This window comes from Convolutriloba macropyga, chromosome 11 (genome assembly GCF_964194025.1).
Source record: "Convolutriloba macropyga chromosome 11, txConMacr16.3, whole genome shotgun sequence".
NCBI lineage: Eukaryota > Metazoa > Xenacoelomorpha > Acoela > Convolutidae > Convolutriloba > Convolutriloba macropyga.
The window spans coordinates 28,218,880-28,238,856 of record NC_134478.1 but is presented as its reverse complement, the minus strand read 5'-3'; the positions used below and the strand labels follow the sequence as shown (position 1 = coordinate 28,238,856).

The 19,977-nt window shown below is 36.6% G+C and overlaps 1 protein-coding gene across 1 annotated transcript in view; it reads right to left on the bottom strand.

Moving 5' to 3' along the window:
- Positions 1 to 13,755, bottom strand: part of LOC142349087 (dynein axonemal heavy chain 10-like) — a 213,736-nt gene extending 199,981 nt beyond the window's left edge. Inside the window, exons 1-5 of the mRNA XM_075400499.1 lie at positions 13,316 to 13,755; positions 10,348 to 10,495; positions 9,488 to 9,672; positions 8,941 to 9,123; positions 4,351 to 4,587 (exon numbers count right to left, since the gene is read on the bottom strand). Coding sequence (XP_075256614.1) covers positions 4,351 to 4,587; positions 8,941 to 9,123; positions 9,488 to 9,672; positions 10,348 to 10,495; positions 13,316 to 13,393 — 831 coding nt within the window. The 5' untranslated portion in view covers positions 13,394 to 13,755. The remainder of the gene's footprint in view (positions 1 to 4,350; positions 4,588 to 8,940; positions 9,124 to 9,487; positions 9,673 to 10,347; positions 10,496 to 13,315) is intronic.
- Between the last annotated feature and the right edge of the window lie 6,222 nt (positions 13,756 to 19,977).

The following is a 19,977-nucleotide window of genomic DNA, read 5'->3' as shown; positions in this document are numbered from 1 at the left end:
GGGATAAAAACTACGTTGCATGTTTTGGACAGGGTATTGTACGTTCTGATGATCAGAAGTAATAGATGGCAAGTTTGTCAATGTGGGGTTGTTTATGTTTGCTAAATGATGATCTGGTTGATTCAAATATGAAACTGCGCTGGGGACTGGTGCCCAGCTCGAGAGTTCTGGCAACAGTGAGGGTTGAGGCGCTGATGCTCCCGTATCAGCGGTCTGGTTAGCGACATTACTTGCCTGCGGACTGGTCTGTCTGTCTTCCTTTCCAAAAGACAAAAAATATGATACTCCTTTGGGAGTACGGACAACGTTTTCGCGCGGGTTACCGTCCTTTGGTGGTGAATGATTGCTTTGCTGAAATAACGGACCTGGTGCAGCGTTTGGAGCGTTCACCGAAATTTGCAGCATCGAAGGGCCTGTTAGAAGATTATCCGTTTCATGTGGTGGTAATGAGTTCGAAGCTTGGAGGAAACCATTTTCTTGAACTTCGTTTTCTGCGCGGTTTGAACGAACAGTTGTAGACAAAATATTGTTTGCCACTGAACTGTCAACCCATTCTGTTACACGCTCAGAATTTTTATCATTATTTAAAATTGTTTGCTCCCCGAGATCACCATCAAGGCTCTCATCGGATGACTCCATTGCCCGAATCTCCTTGACTTTTGCGTCAAACAATCTTTTCCTGTTCTCTTCGCTAATTGTGTCTAGCTCTAATTGATGCTTTTGTTGAGCGAGTTTGATTATGTTCTCATTCTCTCTCTCAATCTCTTCTCGTTGAAGTCTTGCTATTTCCTGTTCTCTTCTCCTCTGGCTGGACGAGATTGAGACAGTTTTCGATCCACAGCTTGATGTTTTTCGGCGGAATGTTGATTCACCAATTGTCTCATCACTGAGCTCAATGTATTGTCGTGCTTTTGCTACATAATTGTGATGAGCTTCGCTTGCTTCTTTGAGCCAAAGTTCAAGCTCCTCAGTGAGTTTTATTTTATTTGGATGTCGTGATGCTAACTGAACCAATTGATCGTTTTTGTCAATTGCTGTTGACAAGAGTTCCTTTGCTTTGTTAACTAATGTCTCGACTTTTGTTTTTCGTGTTTTACTATTTATTGCTTCGTCGATTCTTTTGTACAAGTCATTCACACTTAATTCAACTTTAGATCTAGCTTCAGACAACTTGATGGCCTGAGCTTCCATCTTCAAAAATACGGTATTAATTGTTAGATATTTGTTTCAATGAATTAGGCACACTTAATACAATATTCAGAATTTCAGATTACTCTTACCAGCAAAAGAATAAGAAAGGGGAATCGTTACAAGCAATAATTTCGTTAATCAAATACACTATGAGGAATTGGGAAACGGACTATAATTTAGTTTCTTAAAGGCTCAAAAGAACAGATCAACCACGAACGAGGAAAAAACTGCAAACAAGCTATAGCCTTGCACTTAAGCTAGCCACGGCTCGTCAGCAGAGTTCCCCTCGAGAGCGGCAGCCCTGTTTGCTCGAGCTTTTCGACGGCGCTGGTTAAGCCTTTTTGGTCTGGTCTTTTTTATCAGACAATTTAGGTTGGCGCTATGAAATCTCACAATAGAGAGTGATTTTATTTCACAGCAGAAGGGCGGATGAAGTTGCAAATAGTCGTTCAGAATCGAAAGATCCTTGGCTTTGCGCTTTGATAGGAGATCTTTTATGACGTGAACCACGACGAAACTTGTTTGCTTCAGGTCCTCGAAGATATCTGGGGCGCCCTGTCGTGGACAGTAAACAATAGCTTTTATCTTATTTTCGATTGCGTAAAGTTCTTGAATGAGTTCAGACGCAGATAGTGGGCTATGGTTATTGTTATGATGGGGTGTTAAGCTATTGTTTATAGCGTCGTGCCAAATTATTACTTCACTTGCCTGTGGGTACTCGTATTTGAGCTTAAATTGCACGGTCTTTCTCTGTTTAACAGCCTTAAAACTGAGTCCGGGCTCAGCTATAGATGTATTAAGGTGTCGTGTATACTGAGGGTCCCGTAGTTTGTTTATTGTGCGGCTCAATGAACTAGCACCTACTATAAAAAGCATTGAACAGTTGAGCTTACAGTTTTGGAACTCTATGCTCCTCACGTCAGTATGAAGTTACCCGACCACGCCTCCGACTGTCAAAGTCACTCCACAGGACACTGACCCACTAGCAATGCTCCACGGACCACTATCACCAACGTTGACCCGGCCTCTGACTGCCAAAGTCACTCAACGGGACACTGAACCACTAGCAGTGCTCCACAGAACACTATCACCAATGTTGACCCAGCCTCTGACTGCCAAAGTCACTCTACGGGACACTGAACCACAAGCAGTGCTCCACGGACCATTATCACCAACGTTGAACCGGCCTCTGACTGCCAAAGTCACTCAACGGGACACTGAACCACTAGCAGTGCTCCACAGAACACTATCACCAATGTTGACCCGGCCTCTGACTGCCAAAGTCACTCTACGGGACACTGAACCACAAGCAGTGCTCCACGGAACACTATCACCAACGTTGACCCGGCCTCTGACTGCCAAAGTCGCACTACGCAACACTGAACCACTAGCAGTGCTCCACAGAACACTATCACCAACGTTGACCCGGCCTCTGACTGCCAAAGTCACACTACGCAACACTGAACCACTAGCAGTGCTCCACAGAACACTATCACCAACGTTGATCCGGCCCCTGACCGATAGAAGTCGATGTAAGAACGAAAAATCCTCGTCCGGGTCGGCGGACCAAATGTTCGAGTCTTGTATCCGACAATAAACTCGAAGGTAACAAAACGGAAGACGGGAAATCTTTATTCAACAATTACGAATAGAATAAGATTCAAGAAACGGCTTTTTTATGCCAACTATAGCTTGTGTACATAACATACGACACATAAGAGGTTCACTTAACAACGTTAACAAAAGTTATTCAAAGTAACACTGGCGGCAAAAAGGCTAGACACTACCTGTTAGCCTTTTGCTAGCCAATATCGGTCGATTCAGTTCATGTATGACGTAATTTGGCCTTGTAGTGGCCTTAAAATTGAACCATTCAAAGCGTTTTGATACTAAAATAATTTTATGTCTAAGTCATCTTAGTCTAAATCGGGCTGGTTCGGCCCAAACCGCTCTCTAACAGTCCGTTGCTCAAGGTACATGTATTAGAATACTGATTTTGCTTTGCCAATTTGGTCGTAGTTGGGGGCTCGAACCAGCAACCCTTCGATTCGGAGTCCAGTGCGTTACCGTCTGCGCTATGTCGCCTTGATTGCTTGCTATTCAATTCAAATATATACGCTTACAAACATACGCTGCTTAGTTTATATATATATATATATATATATATATATATATATATATATATATATAAGAGATCTACTTGAAGACATATTGTAACATAAATAATCAGTTTTGTTGTCAATCACAGTTACACTCTAAAAATTTCTCGGGTGATTTCAACAAAAAATCTTGTATTTTTACCCGATTTCTCGCGTGAAAAGAGACAGACGATAAAAGGCCAATTTACACGAGAATTCGTGTAAAATTACACCATCCCCATTTCATACAAGGATCATTTATGATTTCATTCTGTCCATCCTTGTATGAAACCAATGAAATCATATATGATCCTAGTACGAATACCAATCATACATCTAATGTTCTAAAATATTTTATCATTCATGTTCTTTTTTTGTTTTGGTTCGGTAGGGAATCACCTATATGATTCCCCGGCATCACATTGTGATCCGCCAACAACCCTAACGTACATTTTCATTTGTGACGTTGCGCACTCAATAAAATAGTAAGTCGAAATTCAAAACTAAATTTTTGACATACTCTGACGCCAGTTTATACTTATAAATGTGGATTTACAAGAAATAATCAGGAAAAAAATTTGCATATAGCCTCAAATTCGTTTTCTAAATATGTTTAAACCACAAAGTTATTCTTTTAGTGCACACAAGGAATCAAATGTGGATTGCAAATGAGATATGATAATCTGACTACATTATACGAGAAATTGTGACAGCAGTCAATGTTTTGTGTCATATATGACCTTGTATGATTTCCAAGAAATTTTTTCAACTTCAATAGAAAATCGAAATTATACAGTTTTTAGTCTTTGAAATTTTTTGTATGATCCCTGTATGATTTTTGTTATGATCTCTGTATTTTTTGTATGATCCCTGTATGATTCTCTCGGGCTTAACCTCGGGACTTCTTGGTTCTCGGGATCTCTGTATGATTTTATACAATATGAGCAAATTTGATAAACCAAAAGACGCTTCAGTAAGAAGTTAAGCTAAAGTTGAGAAAGTGAAGACACATGGAACCTACCAATTGCAGCATATCGTTCAGCACATCCAATGAGGGTCCATTCAAAGTAAAGTACTCGAAGTGTCCTGCCATGTGTCTGTGCACGTCTTTCTTCTCATTACTCACTGGCAACTCTATCATTCCCTTCCCATTGCGTGTGAACACAACACACTTCCTCTCGCCAATGTCATCCGGGAACCCAGTACCTTGCACGCACATGTACAGGCTTGTATACTCCACTTTACGAGTTCTCGTTTCCTGAAAACGACCCAACATTACTTGGAATGATGAAAATGTCCTTTTCAATTTACAACTGCGACTACAAATTTCAAAATTAATTCTACATCTGTGTTAGGGGACGAATACGGAAGAGAAATTCAACGGTACTCCAGCTCAGAAATATAGCACCCTTAATTACATTGACGAAAAGTAATAAAAGGACTTGGAATTTCGAAGTTCTAGTAAGCATGACAAAGCAATAATGCAACAAGTGAACGAATTCTTAAAAAAAGTGATAGTAAAAGTAAGCGCATTAAAATGCTAAATATACTTTGCGGAATGGCTACGAAATAGACTTGCGTGCCTTAGAATACAGATAGAAACAGATGCAGAATTGAGTTGAAAAAGTTATCGGCCGGGTGCCGCTAAAATACAAGCATTTAAAAACGCCATAAGTCAAACAAAGCTCAATATGTTAAAGGTGCGGAGATCATTTTGTTTAGGGAATTAGGTCACGTATGAGCATTATCTAATCACGCAAATGATCTACAAGATTTTGACACCCGAGGAACTGCCATTAATGACACGAAAAACCAAATCACAAAATTCGATTTTTTAGACTCGCTGTGTGAACAAAATCAAAACAAAAAAGCATAGCAGGACAAGTGCTGGCCTACAATTAAAAGAATTTTCTAAACCGCTCCAGATCAACCTCAATTGCTCTTGCAATGGTGTCATCAGAGGATGGTTTTAATTATGAGCAAAACAACTAATTTCGGTTGATATATTCTTTTCATAAAAACTGATGTGTTTAGTGTGTACAGTAAAATATGCAAATAAAGAAAAACCAACCCTTAAAGTACTGCTCAGGAAAAAACCCAATTGTTGAGAAACTGTTATTTTAGTATACGGTTAATGCATATTTTTGACTCTATGGATGAACTTAGACAGTTTTGAAACAGAAATCCGCTTGGTTCTGATCAGAGCCATTGGCCTCTAGAGCAATCCAAAAACAGACTCTGAAACAATCAGACCAGCTATAAAAACGATTAATCTAATACCAACACAGGTCCATTTTTCCCGTTCGATAAAAACAATTTCTCCAAACTCAAAATTAACTGCATCAGGGAACCTCCAAATAACAACTATTTCTCTAACCAACCCGAAGACCACACTTCAAGAAAATGTCTGATGAACGTCTCAAATCAACAGCTCAAACAACTTGTCTTTCCAAACACTTCTAGTAGCTCGATTAACACTCTGCACAAAAGCCAATTCTAAACCCAGATTTGTAATTGTAAATTTTAATCAGAGCATACAAGAAAACGAAGTGAAAGAAGGAACTTCTTAACAACAATGCAATGAATGTTATCAAGGTGCATCGGATAACAGGCAGGGCCACAGGAAAACCATTGAGACTTATTTGCGTGTTAATTGATTGATCAAGCCATGTACCTGCCGCAACCAAACATAGCGTGAAAATAGTCCGGGTACTTCATTGCTGCGAAGCAATTAAAAAACCATCCGACATTAAAACGTGCTTCAAATGTCAAAAGTTTGTTCAATCGACAAAAGATTGTAAAGACGAATTGAGATGTCTACGATGTGCAGGCAAACACAGAGTAAAAAGTTGCAACGAATCAAAAGAACAGGCAAAATGTGCAAACTGTGGTGGCTCACACGCAATAGTGTATAGAGCCTATCCAACAAATCAAAACGCCTTGACCGGAGCAAATAAACAAAAAAAGAAAAGAAATACTCAAATGCCATTTCAAAGAAAGATACTCAAATTACTCAGTCAATAACCACTACAAAAGTTACTGTCCTATTTGCTGGAGTTCTCAGTATAATAGGAAACAGTTTCAATTCATTGTCCTATAGTGATATAATCAGCGTTGTTAGCAACAGTACCTCCATTATTTTTAACAAAAGGGAAGACGGACAAGAGATCCACGATAAAATCAAGAAAACAAACCTGATGCAAACTGTTAACACAACACACATGAGTCAATCTAGCAGCCAACAAAGCCTTTAATATGGAGAAACTGAAAATTTTGCAAAGGAAATGCCGTGGCTTAGAAAACAAAATTCATGAATTGTTCTTGTTTCTGACGAAAGAAAACATTGACATTTTCTGTTTAAATGAAGACAAGAGATGGTAAAAACGTTTAATACATGATAATATTTTCTTTAACAGAAACAAAAGCAAGCAGTTTTCATGAGTCTGTTATCATTGCAAAGAAGTGGACAAGGGTTAAAGAAGTCAGATCATTTATGCCAGAAGAAACAGCAACGGAGAGGCATTACAGATAATTTGTGTAAATTTAGAGACAACAATCAATGGAAACTTATGCATAATAAATGTGTACAATTCACCCAATCATAATCTAAATTTTAATGAAATGCTTAACAGTAACCTCCAGAACATATTCATCTGTGGAGGGAGGTTGCAATTCTCATCATCAAGAGCTCAACTGTACATACAACACCGAAAACGGCCAGAAAACTGTTGGAAAAAATTGCTAACAGAGACTTCAAAATACTGAACAACGGATATCCAACTTATTAATCAAATCATAATAAAAACTAGAGCATACTTGATATACATTTCTGCAGCCCTTCAGCCTTTGAATGCTTTGACAATTTTTAAGTAACAGAAAGTTTTGGCAGCAACCACTAAGCGACCCCGATTATATTGAAGCCGAAACTTCAAACCGAATTCGATTTAAAAGCAAGAAGTCAATTTCAAGAAGCTCAAAAAGCATTTAAAAGTCAATTAGAAAGTTCCTACTTGTACCCAACAAAGTATCCAAACAAAGAGAATCTGAACGAATTAAACAATAACATCATTGAATTAATTGATGAATCAATCGATCAATCCTATGTAAAAATTAGGACTCATCAAATTGGTCCAGAGATAGTCAACCTAATCAAACAAAAGAAAAAGATAAGTGGGCAACTAAATATGCAAAATGCAAAATATGGCGCTTTCTATCGATTGAGAAGGGAAATTAACTTCCTGCAAAAGAAACTAGAGGGACATTCAAACATTCGAATGCAAGACAAAACAGAAAACTATTTGACACAGCGAAACAAGCAGGTAAAAAGGAGTTGTGGAAAGCAATAAAAACCATCACCAGCGATAAACAAGAGCCAAGCGGATCACAATTACATGTAACGTTTAACGATAAAGTCACTGTAACTGACCATGGCAAATGTGAAATGTGTAAAAGCTTACTGAGTGAGATATTGAAAGAACACTAGTACGAAAATGAGGATTTGAAACGGTATGTTCATGAGACAGAACACAACACAAAACTTCTGTTAGAAATCAATCCAAACGAAACAACTTAATTCACTTTCTTTTCTCTCACTTACTTATTCTTTCTTTCTCTCAACTCCCAGACAAACAGTTTTACTCACCTTCCTGCCGAACAATGACCAATAACAACTGCAAACGCGGCTAGCCAGAGATACACAACGGCAAGAAATCGAAATCAGGAAAAACCAGTAAAAATCCTCACCGGTGTTTAAAATGGCCCCGAACCCCTGTAACAGTGCACAGTTTAGAGCTCTTGACCCAAATAATAGATAGCGGTGAAAAATTTTTTCACTGCACTCACTGGATTTCTTAAAAACAGAAACTGCCGTACACGGGTTCGAACCCCTCACCCCCTCCATGTCACCAACTTCTTATTTCACTGCACAATCTCTCACTTACTTCAAGCATATTTCCTGTGAATTTAAGATAAGCATTGAAATTAGCGGTGAATATTTGTAAGAATAGCAATTTTAGCGGTGAAAAATTTCTCCTCACCGCATTCTGCTGTTAGCGAAAAATTTTTTTCACCGCATTCTGCTGATAGCGATGAAAATTTTTTTCACCTCATTCTGCTGCTAGCGGTAAAAAAAATTTTCAACGCTTAAATGTTTTTTTCACCGCATTCATCGCATTGAGCGCAAATGCTACACTTTTACACTTTTTACTCAAATGCACCGCAGATCTGGTAGCGATGAAAATTTTTTTCACCTCATTCTGCTGCTAGCGATAAAAAAATTTTCAACGCTTAAATGTTTTTTTTCACCGCATTCATCGCATTGAGCGCAAATGCTACACTTTTTACTCAAATGCACCGCAGATCTTACATCTTTTAGCGATTTTTAGCGGTGACAGCTCGACCGGGGCAACCCAGGTGGAAGTTACCTCTGATCAGATCATTGTCTAGACTTTTGTGCGCTCGAACCATTTCCCAGATCCTGAATTTTGGTCTGGAAATACACCGTGTGCGTTTGACTTGGGTCTGATCAGAGATCATCCGCCTGGAACCTCAACCTGGGCTATAGTTTTCTTATGAAACTGCGCAAATTTAAAAAACCGTTTCTTCCTCTTACTATAATTGTTTTCTTCTTGGTTTCCCCATTCTCTCCATCCTCTCCGTTGTTCTCTCCGCCATTTCCACCTTCACCTCCACCTTCCGCCCCACCCTCTGGTGCACTAGTGGGTGGCTTCGCTTCATCTTCTGCTATGTCTGAAGTGTCCTTCTTGGCCGCTTTGGCTTTCTTCCCTCCTTTGCCCTAAAAAGAATTATCGTACAACGTTGTAAAGCTGCATAATATAATCCCAGATTGTGCTTCAGGGACAAAAATGACATACCTTGAACACTCATTTAGAATTTCACTTTTTAAAATAAATACGTGTTCAAATCCAGCGGACAGCTTCAAAAGTAGTTTGAAATAGAGTAATATTTGCGGGAGAAAACAAGGAATAAATGCGTTCAGACGGTTTAACAGGCAGGGAAAAATAGGAAATTTGAAAGATATCTAAATTCTGATGAGTAGAAAGTTTTTTAGTCAAAATATCACTAGCTCGTCCAATTGCTCAGTGGTCGGGGGTTATCTGCTAAAAATTTCATGTTGTGGACTTTTTCTAGTCAGTAACCTTTTTCTTGCCCCCTTTAGCCCCGGCAGCTCCCCCGTCATCCTCGTCAGGACCTTCCCCATCCTCTTTAGCCCCATCTGTCTGGCTTACATCCAATGCTCCCCCACCAGTGGCTGCCCCTTCCTCGTTGTTTCCATCCTCGCCTCCTTTGTTTTCTCCGCCGTCTTCTTCGTCATTATCCACTTCTGAACCAATAAATCAACCATTAAAAGAATCTAAATTATTTACCTTCTTCCATCTCTTTTAAGAAGGTCGTTGAAAAGAGTGGGGTTCTAAAGTTCGTGTAAAGTTACCTATAGAAACGACCTAAACGACAGATTATAGACTGCAATACATTTAAAGGCCTAAATAGAATTTCACCTCTCATAGAAAAATATAATCAAAGACAGAATTTTTGTGTTGACGTGGCTTCAACCGAGACCTCAAAGACCAGCGAGAAAATTGAAACTCAAGAATGGCGAGAAAATTGAAACTCAAGAATGAATGCATTGCAACTGAAAGTGGAGGCAAAGTCCGATTATGGCTGATTTTAATGATATGTGAGCATGGCTAGAGACTGTCTGGATGGTTCCGATATATCAAAATTGAATTTTGGTCGTGATAATCTGTTCGATTGTGATAGTTTCATATCAAGTCCCACGGGCCGCTGCGGCATGGCCATGGCCCGCGAGGCATGGCCAAACGCGCTAAATTCGCAGCTCTTTAATAGTAAAGTGGGGGTTTATTTCCGTGGGGGTTTATTTCCGTGGGGGTTTATTTCCTATCTAAAATGAAATGGGGGTTTTTCCGTGGTTTTTTCCGCAACCACACCTGGACTTGGGCGTTGTTTATAGATGTTAAGTTGTTGAGTAACTTGTTACCTATTTCGACCTCGTACTCTTCTGTTCTCTCTCTGAGTATTTTGTAGAACAGGACAGATGGATTCGTCTCATCTGTGGACTCGTTCAGGTATGTCTGGATACTCCTCTCGTACAATCCATCCTCTCTCGTCATCAGGTCATTGAACACCTACAATTCATCTGTCAATTAGTTGCTGTCCGAGTAAACTGCCAGCATAGCGTGACTTATCACTCAATAACTTAATATCAAGGTATCGATGCCAAAAGATCAACAGATATTTTTTAAGAGAACTGAAGTTCTTCCAAGATTATATTAAGATTATTGAGATCTCACATTTCTACAGTCATACAAATTATTTTACGTATTCCCATAGACATGACGCAAAAATGAGCTCCTTTTTAGAAACTAAACTTTCTATAAAATCACAGAAATCCCATTTTTTCTCCCACTATTGAAGTTCATTTTTCTTTAAATGTAACAACTACTCGCAACATAGTCAACTCCAAACGGTTATCTTGAAATGTCTCGCAAGGTTCTTATAAAATCTTACATCTTGCAAGACAAATATTTGCCTTGCAAGACCCTTGCAGGATACCCAATAATTTTGCAAATTTTTGGTACATGCTGGAGCGAGACCAGCTTGGGACGATGACACTGGTTCTGATCAACTCATTCCTCAGGGCAAAGTTTTATCAACAATAAAACCTCAAATTTGTACTTTCTGCGCACATAATTTCCAAATAAAAAGACTGAAATGAAAAACTACCTAGTCGGCAGTTTTGTCATTTTATGTTAAATTTAAAATCACGTAATTTACACAACTTTTTCCAATTTTTAAATTTTACTGGATACCACAAATACTACTTTTATGTCGACATAAACTAAAATTACATTTAAAACCAATCTAATTTTTTAAAAAAATGTCGACATATACTACTACAGCTTTATTTCTAATCAATCTAAAACTAAAACTCCTTGATTCACTTGATGGAGGTTAATTTATTGAGTCAAGTTAAGTTGCTTGGGCAAACGGAAAGTTTTGGGGTTCTTTGATGGTATTGTATGAAACTAAGCAATTCAAATGAATAATTTCTTTGATGTGATACTGGATATGAAATACGCTGTTATAGGTATACAAAAAAAGTCAACTCTGAGATCAGTGAAAACGCTGTGATAAATTTTGTTTTTAAACTAAATGATAAAACTAAAGTTAGAGTAAATTAAAAACTAACTAACACTGTCAACCATCTTACTTAATACCTCTACTAACAATTATAACTTGTATTGTTAAAACTAATGCATGACATTTAATATTAGCAACAGCAGCACTAAACATGAAATTAAGTTGTATTGGTTGCGGTCTTATATGACCACTTTGATATCTGGTATCAAATTCATAATCTATAACTATTTTTTGGATCTTTTCCGTTTGTGGCCCCAAGCTCAGTGGGCGCATATTATTTGCACCCCCAGACTCATGCACCATACTTTTAAAAAAGATTTTCTATGTAATGACACGTGCTCTGTAACTGTGGGGCACATAACGCACTGGGGGGCACAAACGGAAACGATCCCGTCTTTTAAAAGTTCTATGTTTTATATAGGTTTTAAAAATAACAATTAATCCATTATATTATTTATTAAATCTCCTTATCTTATTAAACACCTATTTATAATCAATAGTCCCATAATCCATATTCTCTCTATCTTCATTCTTTATGTAAAATTGTTTTTATAAATGAACTTAGACATCATCGTCACAAAATATAGATCTCCGCATGTAATATATGTTGTTATATATCTATATATATATATATATATATATATACATTTATATATACAAATATATATTTATATATATATATATATATATATATATATATATATATATATGCGAGTATATATATATATATTCTATATACAGTGTTAAAAAATTGATTCTCTCCCATTATAGCCCACCATGAAATCATAGCCCCCCCATTATAGTGATATTACCGTGGTGGGTGTGTTCTATAGGTTATCTGACCATTAAGCTGGGGGATATAATGGGAGAAACTCGTTAAACTCCGTCAACATATTCCATATTTTGTGCGTTGTGGAAAACGAGAGTTGAAGACTGTAGAATATGGTGACACACTTTAGCAAGTTAGCATGTTTTAAAGCTTGCCGTAGTTTTAAAATGGGGAATCTGATGGACAAATTGTGTCACCAGATTCCAAAAAAAGATCAAATTGGCCATTTTGTGGAATTTAATGACCAAATTTTTAAGAAATTTCTAAACAATATATGCCATAGGGAGGGCTATATGCCATAATCAGAAAGACAACTGGTTTATAAATAAGGTATAAGGTAATTAGGGGATCTGGAAATCCTTTCAGCTCCCGGGTTGACCACCATAAAAGAAACTTACTAATCATAAAACGCCATATATGGATTTTATGGAAACTTACTAAACATACAACGATCATAAAAATTTTTGAGTTTGGCTGAGAAACAGTCCAAAGAGCTACATGCAGTTCCAAAACATCGTTCCTGTGCATAACATTTAAAAATTCTGTACTTTATTTTTATGGTACCGTACTTACCATAAAACGCCATAAAACTTATTATCCATAAAACGGACCATATATGGAAACTTACTAACCATAGCAAGATCATAAAACGGAAATTTGTATGGACTTTTATGGACCATATATGGTCCGTTTTATGGTAAGTAAGTTTGGAAGTTTGGTCAACCCGGGCTACGTTCTAATTTATCTAGTATGACTAAAATGGAGAAAATTAATAAACTCTTGGATCTATTCTGTTTTGCCCCCCCCCCCCCCCCCAAGCTTAGTGGGTTTATATTTTTACGCCCCCCCCCCCAGGCGAATGTGCTATTTTTTCCATAGTAACGTGCTATATAACAACATATAATTTATAGCTGGGCGCGTAAAAACACTGGGGGCCGAAACAGAATAGATGCAAATTCTTTAGGTTGTATTTTACCTCGGGGTCCTCAATTCCCAATGCGAGATAGGTCCGATCTCGGAGCCACTCGATTCTGGCATCGTCAATGTCAGACATCTCTCTGCTCCCCTGTGACTCCTGCGCCCAGCTCCTACTATTCTCTCCTCCTGTCTTCACTCAGAACAGCAAAATTAAAAGAAGCTCAATGTCAAACAAAAAAATATTGGTCAAGTCTTCTCAGGATAGAACAGCCCAGTTAATACTAATTTTACAAACGGTTAAACCATAGCTAAATGTAACAAATTTCCCGTGTTATAAAACAGTTTCTGAAAATAGTAATTTTTCAAATCTCAGTAAAGAAAGTAATTCCCGTTCCCATTAGAAAGTGTTTTTTAATTTGCTTTTTGAAAAATATGAAGAACCACGTATTTGCAGCTGCTTAAAGCGTGGCCGGTTTAGTAGAGTGAACAAAATGCACATGTTAGAAAAAAAGCGTATATTAAATCATAGCAGCCATTGTTATAAATTTACGAAGCACGTGCTTAAAATCAAAAGAGAAAATAATACCAACATTTTCTCAATCTAATTGTGCGAACATTTGAAGTACAATGGTATTTATCACGGCTTTTGTGAACATATTCATAAATATGTAAACAAGCTGGCAAATCCAATGATCGATAGCATTCCCGGGTTTTTCCCTTTATGGCCCCTTTATGGTATATTTACGGTATTATGAGGGCTATAATCTGAGCACTCAATTTGGGGGGATGTAGTGGGAAAGACCCGTTTTCCCTCTTGAAATTAAAAATAGGGATCTTTCCGTTTGTGCCCCCCCCCCCCCCCCCCCCAGCTTAGTGGGCGCATATTATTTGCACCCCCGACGCACGTGCCATATTTTTACATAATGATTTACTGTGTAATGGTACGTGCTCTGTAAATGGGGGGAGCATAACGTACTCGGGGGGGGGGGGGGCACATACGGAAACAATCCCCATTTTTAAATGTTCTATGTTTTATATATGGTTTAAAATTATCAAGTAATCCATTATATTATTTATTAAAATTCACTATCTCTTTAAACACCTTATTATAATCATTAGGCACAAACAGAAAAATCCCTTATCCCTTTAATAACATTTAATGGCATTTCCATCTAATATCAGGCCGGCTACTTCCCTGAGCAGATGAGAGGCATGGTCATCAACAGCAATTGGCTGGGGCTCACAACCACTTAAAACTGATGTACTTTGTTTCCATAGTACATCGGAATACATTGTCAACTTGAAAAAAACTAAGCTATGTATCCATTCCTCATTTTAAATGTATTCTGATAGATTGCATAACTATTACGTAATAATCGGCTTCCTTGCTTGTCAGCCACTTTTACTTCGGCTCACTTAGAGTTCACCCTTTGGAACACCTGCACTCACCCCCTCCCGTCTGTCTCGATAGCCTCCCACCCCGCGCAACATGATCATCCGTAAATGATATTTCCCCTTATAATCATGTCTTTAAATCGTGGATAATCCTATCTCATATTATGCGGGGGGGGACAACTATCAGTTCAAAAACAATGCTGAAAACAAATTTGTTCATGGGTGGAGGAACGAATCTGTTATGTCCGCACCGATACAAAAACTGATGGCAAAACCATGAAACTATAAGAACGGAAACATTTTTCGTACTTAGGGATCATTCATTTTACCGCCCAACACTTGAAACAGCTAAGTTTAATTCACTCGAATTAAATAATTCAATTTCAAACTTGTGTTCTTTTCTCTCCCAATGATAAAAAACGTAGAATAGCCCCCTTCTCCTTTATAGCCCCCTTCCACTAAATTATACGACCCTAACGATTTTGGCATAATTATAGTAATGGGAGCTATCCTCTCTTCGCCCAGTGGTTTTGGGGCTCAAATAGGTATGAACCAATCGGCTCGATTTGCCCGTCAAGTGGGCAATCATTTTCAAAAATTTCATGTAAGTAAAGCTCATAGACGTAAATAAAATTAATCCTGGAATGGACAGTTCCCAGGTTCCTGAGATTGGAAACCCGTTATATTTCTGTTTATGCAAATTGTTTGAAAGTTGTGACGGAATTGAATGCTGACATAAATTGTTTGGTTCACTATATACACAATTGACTATTACAAACTTTGTTCAGTTGTTAAAACAATGAAAATTATCTTGTTTTTGTTTTCCCGAGAACGATTTGGAGACTTGATCTGTAATGGCTATTTTTCATCTCCCAAAAAAGTTTTCAACTTGTATTGGTGAAAAATTGTTGAGATTTTTGTTCATCAAAAATGAGTTGGTACAAAACTGTTTGCAAGAAATCAACGTACGTATAAATTAAATGTCTTGTTCAACAGGCAGATTTCACACAAGCTCGCTGCACTGTTTCCATTTTCTTCAGGAGTACTTTAATTCTAAAGCAGACATTTGATCCCAATAAAGTACTGATGGCACGTATTTTCTTTATTGAATCTTGTAAGATAATTGTTGACAAAATAAGCTAGAGAGCTGTTGCTATACTTCCCGGGTCAACGATCATACAACTTTCTTTGATTTTGTAATAGGTTATATATGATTCTTAGTAATCATACTAGGTCATATATGATTTGAATGAATTCTTGGTAGTCATGCAAGGACCATACATGATTTCCTAGAAATCATACAAGGATCGTACAAAAAATTTCAAAGAATAAAAACTGTATAATTCTGATTTTCCGTTGAATTTGAAAAAATTTTTTGGAAATCATACAAGGTCAAATATGACACATAAAACACTGACTGGTGCCACAAATTCTCGTATAATATAGTCAGTGGTTTTATTAAATTGTTATATTGCATTTGCAATCGACATTTGATTCTTTATGTGCGGTAAAAGAATAACTTTGTGCTTTAAACATATTCAGAAAACGAATTTGACGTGATATGAAAACTTTTCTCTTGAATATTTTTTTGAAATGAGCATTTATAAGTATAAACTGGCTTCAGAGTATGTCAAAAATTTTGTTATATATTTGGAATTACTCTTTTATTTTGTGCCCAACTTTGCAATTGATTTTGTACGTTAGGGTATTTTGGCGGATCACAATGTGATGCCGGGGTATCATACACGTGATTCCCTACCGAATAACAACAAAAAAACATAAATGGTTAAAGATTTTCGAAAAATAGATGTTTGATTCTTGGTATTCGTACTAGGAGTATATATAATTTCTTGGTAATCATACAAGGATCATATATGATTTCTTTGGTTTCATACAAGGATCGTACTAAGAAATTAAATATGGACACTATGAAATCATACATGATCCTTGTATGAAATCAAAGAAACTTCAACCCGGGTTATGGAGTAGTAGCAGTAGAAGATTTAGGAGCTGGTTCCTCGAGTTGTTAGTGACTTCGGTTTTTGCAGTAGATCATGGAGTAGCGTCTATGAATTTTCTCAGTGAATTACAGCCTACATATAGACACAACAAGGAGGCTCGGTAAAGTGCGAACGCACATAAAGTTCTGGCCCCGCTCATCCACATTCTTGATTTAATAGGCTACCAAATGATGAAGAGATAGAAAACTTTCAAAAACATGCATGTCGTTCCATAAACAACCAATGGAACACAATATTAGCACCCTAGAGGGCCGATGAACGTTGTTGATAATAGGACTACCAGAGAGGACAATAATAAATATCAAACAACAAACATTATTAACGACCAAAACTCGATGTCTATAATAAATATAATGATAACAAAATCAAACACGGATCAGATTAAAACTAAAGGATACAGTTTCATCTATATTTTATAGGAAAGAAATGGGAACTGTTCTCAACGCGACTGGTTAACAGGTCGACAAAACGAGCAACTGGAGCGAAGTTTAAAAATACGTTTCTATTTTTGAAAACAATTAATTTTTTGTCATTAGATATTAACTGAAATCCCTAAAATGTTCAGTGATATCCCATAGGAAGCAATTGAGGCGTGCCATTATCCCATGTTCAGTTCCACAAAATTTCAAGGCTATTGAGACCTACAATTATTGTTATAAATTAAAAGAAAATAAAAATCATACGAAATGACAAATAAAAAAAATTTCAAATTATTTTTTGAAATCTCGTAGTAACATTCATAACAAAGCCGGGAAACAAATTCTTAAAGCTAAAAACCGTTAAAGAAATTAATTCATAGTTCACTGGAAACGGGTTGTGACCTGTGTTTAGAGAGATTGAGCTACAAATCGACCGAAAAACAATTTAAAAAAATTACGATTTCAGAATGAAGTTTTTGAAATAAAATATTTTCAAAAGTAATAACAGACGTAAGATTTCAAAAAACAGTGATTGATTAAGTTGCAATACCTGAGGTCGCCAATTGGGCCGGTTAATAATGAGACTAAGTAACGACGCCGCAAAGTAACGACAAATATATAAAGAAGCTCCAACTTCAAACAATTTTACGAGATCACATTGTTCAAAGCTCTATAGTAATTACATTTTACCTGCAAGAATTGTAATTCGTCACTTTCTCCTCATTTTAACATTAAAGAGTTTGCCTTATAAAAGAACTATGTAGACATGACAACAAAAAGAAACCCAAAAATTAAATAGTATAGAAATCTCTTTATTAATAGAAATTGAATAGTAAATTGAAAAAATTGAATAGTATAGAAATTTTTTATAGAATCATTGACGAAGCAATCAGTCAAAACTTATCAGCAAAAAGCAAAAAAAAATGCTTGAATCAACAAAAGTAATTGAAACCTCTGATTAGTTAGATTGAGATACATACTTACGAAAATGAAAGAAAAAGGTTGCAGTTGAAGAAACAATTTATTACAATTTTAAAGTAAAAAAAACAAACAGCTATATACTGAAATCTTCATTGAGGTTGAGTTATACGTCCTGGGTGAACAATTCAGACCTATCGTTATCATGTATATGGCGCACAACAACCAAAAGGAAGCCAAATTTAGGCAAAAACAGAAAAATCCATAAAATTTTGCGGGAAAACTTTGTCTCAGTCCAAAAAGCATAAACTATATAACCAAAGGAAATAACATATCCAGATAGATCTTTTTCCATCTCTGTGAATTTTCCTTACTATGTTTTTCTTAGAGTGGACTTGTGAATAAGGTGATAATTAGACAAGGAAAAAAATGAACTCATAAAATATGCAATTAGGCTCAAAAATAAAATAAAAAAATTGAAAACGCGCAGTATCAAAACAAAGAGACCATTAGTTGAATACAAACCAGTTACGAACATTAGTTTATTAACCCGAGGAAATCGCTTTCTACCTTTTTAAATGAGATTGCGCCCGAAGTTGAGAGAAACCAGATAAAATAGTGGCAAAGTTCAAAAATAAACAGATATTTTCTTAAAAGTAAAATATACAAAGTCATAACTTTCATTAGATAACAATAACAACTGAAAGATTTGTCAAGGTTCTTTTATGCCTCCTAAAAATTGCAGGATAATGGTCGGGGGACAATAGCTCATTTGGCTACAAAAACATTGCCAATGAAAGGAAAACTGAAGAAGTACAAAAATTTTTTTACGAAAATAGTTGGTCAGAGCTATAGAAACCATGAGCTTAACTCTGAAACTGTAATATAAGCCTGCTGGGCCTCCCCTTTTTGTAAATAGTATCTGCCATTAATTTAGCCCTGATCTGAAATTCTTGTATGTAAAAAAAATTTACATAAAAACATTTGCATAGCGGAAATATTTTGAAAAAAATTCGCGCCCCCTTAAAATCTAAAATACTTTTTTATCGTTAGAATCAATGGCGAGATCACGATCTGTCCAGATGATGCTGCGCGCCAGAAAAAATACTTATTTGTTCAAATAGTTGCGAAATAAATCCGTTTTTAACAACATTTTTCAGTTTGTAAAAAAAATATACTTTGTATAATTTTCGAGTTTAAATTTGCAAAAAACTCATTATAATTTTAGAAGACTCTCAAAGCTAGTGGGTGTACAACTGGATCCTTTGTCAACATAAAAAGAATAGGGCCACATTTTTAGGGTATCTACTTCCAGCAAATTTAAAGCAAGTGGGCTAAAAAAAGCCTTTTTTTTTTACGAAAAAAGACTGAACTTTGAAAAATTTATCAAAAATACTAGCGAAAAGAACTCGGATCGAACAATTCAGCAACCGTCTTCTATCCTTAGAGATAAATAAAATCAATAGCACTACAAGAAACAATTTGAAGAAATTTTTGCAAAATTGACAAAAATTAGGTTAAAAATACCGAAAATGTGAATAAAAACAGCTGAATTACGTCTAATTTTCACAAAACTTTAAAACTCCCATCTTTTTAATTCTATATTCTACGCTGGATGGGCTGTTTATTGATACCACTCAGAACTATCTACGATGATTATATCGATCGGCCAAAATTGTCTGAACAAAAAAAACCCATTTGATTATATAGTTCCTCCCCCACTAAAGTGGGTCGGAACAAAAATCTCAAAGTGCATGTTTCCAATTCATATACCTTTTCGAAGTAGTGTCAAGCAAAAAATTTCTAGCGGTTGCTTTAGCTGTCTAGCTGCCATATCAGTAAATCGCGACATAAATGCAGAGTACCGCATTTTGTCTGAAAAAAAAATTGCCGGTCGATTTTTTGAGTTGTGATTATTGTATTTTAAATTTCTTTCTGCTAACTTGTCGAGTATTCAATTGTACTTC